The 2,321-nt window shown below is 28.9% G+C and overlaps 1 protein-coding gene across 1 annotated transcript in view; it reads left to right on the plus strand.

The window, feature by feature from the left end:
- Positions 1 to 2,321, plus strand: part of LOC115234791 (laminin subunit gamma-1) — a 16,040-nt gene that overhangs the window by 9,380 nt on the left and 4,339 nt on the right. Inside the window, exons 16-20 of the mRNA XM_029806127.1 lie at positions 209 to 339; positions 562 to 672; positions 907 to 1,105; positions 1,256 to 1,493; positions 1,595 to 1,770. Coding sequence (XP_029661987.1) covers positions 209 to 339; positions 562 to 672; positions 907 to 1,105; positions 1,256 to 1,493; positions 1,595 to 1,770 — 855 coding nt within the window. The remainder of the gene's footprint in view (positions 1 to 208; positions 340 to 561; positions 673 to 906; positions 1,106 to 1,255; positions 1,494 to 1,594; positions 1,771 to 2,321) is intronic.

A 2,321-nucleotide genomic window follows, 5' to 3' on the forward strand; every position in this document is an offset into this window, starting at 1 on the left:
TATTTGCAACAACATAAATTAATAATATATTTGCTAACATATGAATTATAAAAACTTTTTATATATATATCTGTTTTATTTTTTCTTCTTTTACTATATAAAAAAAGATATAGAGTTTTTAAAAGAATTTTATAAATAACTATGTATTAATTATTCAATTAAGGATATATGTGTGTGTGTATGTATGTAATTTTATAATAAATGGCAGGAAGCGGAAGATTACTTGGCTACGGATGGAGCTAGCGCTTTGACTGCTGCTAAATTGCGTGCCGAACAAGTCGGCCAGCAAAATCAGCAAATGACATCTATTGCACAGGAAGCTCGCCTACTTGCTGATGTGTATGTATTTTACATAAATTTCTATTTTATTACATATATTAGTAATAATTAAATTCTTTATAAGGACTTTTCTTTAAAGATAGAAAGTAAAAAATTGATACTAAATTATCAGTAAACAAATTTCTTTAAATTATATGCATATAATTTTAATTTTTGATGATTATTGTTACATTGTATTGATTATTATTATCTAATATTGTGAGAGAATGCATCTTCTTTTAGAAATACCAACGAAGCTAAAAAACTCCGTATGCTAGCGGAACAAGCGCGAAATACGACATTAGAAGCTTACAATCTCGCAAAGCAAGCGATATCACAATATTCTAATATAACGTAAGCAAAACTTTCTTCTTTTTTCTTTTGATTCTCGATTATATTGATTTATATTTGATTTTTAATGTACATATAATTAATAATTTTATCTATAATAATAATCTCTAACATATAATTCTATTATTTTAATATATAATTCATTTTATTTCTTTTCTAATGTAATAAGTTTACTATTTAATATTTGCAATCTTTCATAAACCCGCAATATCTGAGGTGCAAAACAATCTTGTACAGGGATGAAATTAGGGGTTTGGAGAACAAGTTGGCACAATTGGAGGATCGTATAGACGAAGTGAAAAATCTTACTGCTATCGCAGCTGCTAAATCCTCTGCTGTCTCTCAAGAAGCGTTAGATTTGCTAATTCTTGATCTAACACTTCCTACAGTCGATCTCGAGCAATTGCGACAACAAGTAGAAACTGTCAGCAATGAGGTAATTATAATACTATAAATAAATAAATAGAAATCGAAATACTCTCTAATTATATACAAAATTAATATAAATAAATATATATATATATACATATTTATATTTATATTTATACTTTAATTAAAAATTTAAATAATGTATGTTTCTTTCAAGGGTGTAAGGATAAAAGAACAAGCACAACTCTTATTGGAACAAAACGAGAATTTCATCAAAGAAATGTCCGAAAAAGTTAAAAACAGCGAAGAACTTCTAGATCGAGCTCAAGATCAACAAGCTGCCACGGCCGAGCTTCTAGCTGAGTTAGACGAAGCCAACGAAACGGCGAATGACGCCGTTAAACGTGGTGATCAGACCCTGAAAGAAGCTCAGGAAACCTTGAAGAAATTAGGAGGTATGATTTATGAAAAGAAAGTTTTCGTATAAAATTGTTTTATTAGAAAAACCGCCCGCAAAAAATTTTATCTTTATTTCAATTTTTATATTTTGTTTTAGAATTTGACGCTGAGGTACAACGCGAACGCGTTAAGGCTCAGGATGCTTTGGAGGACATTCAAATTATTGAAGAATTGATTGATAATGCTAACATACAAGCTAAAGAGGCAGAGAGAGTGTTAAACGGATCAGAGGGTAACGCTAAAAGCTCGCGCGAAATAGCACAAAACGCTCAGGCAAGAAAGATTACTCAAACTTGTTATTGAAAAAAAATTCTCTAAATTATGATTTGTCCTTATTCCTAAATTAAACAGCAATGCCACTTTTTCTATTTCTTTCTTTTTATTTCATCTTATTTTGCGATTTATTGTCCAACAATGATATACATACATACATACATATATATATATATATATATAGATGCTCTCATTTTGTACCATGAGTTACACTTTTTAAATTGAAATATACAGGACTATTCAATTGTTTTCGACAAGAAAATACTACTATACAAATAATTTTTGTAGAAATTGAATTGTCCTATATATTGCAAGCAGTTATAATAGCGTGATTGTAAAAAATTGAACAAATACCTTGTGTTAGCAATAATTTACGAGTGTACGAGAAATAATGATTTTCTGATTATGCTTTGAAAGTGGCAAAATACATGGAATAGATTAGCAAGCTATAACCATGTAGAATACTAAAAAGTTACACAAAACGTGATCTACCAACTACTGCACAAGATATTTCTGCCAAAATATAAAAAGCGTAATTAAAAGTAATACAA

The sequence above is a fragment of the Formica exsecta genome, unplaced genomic scaffold (assembly GCF_003651465.1).
Source record: "Formica exsecta isolate Colony F162 unplaced genomic scaffold, ASM365146v1 scaffold207, whole genome shotgun sequence".
In the NCBI taxonomy this organism is placed as follows: domain Eukaryota; kingdom Metazoa; phylum Arthropoda; class Insecta; order Hymenoptera; family Formicidae; genus Formica; species Formica exsecta.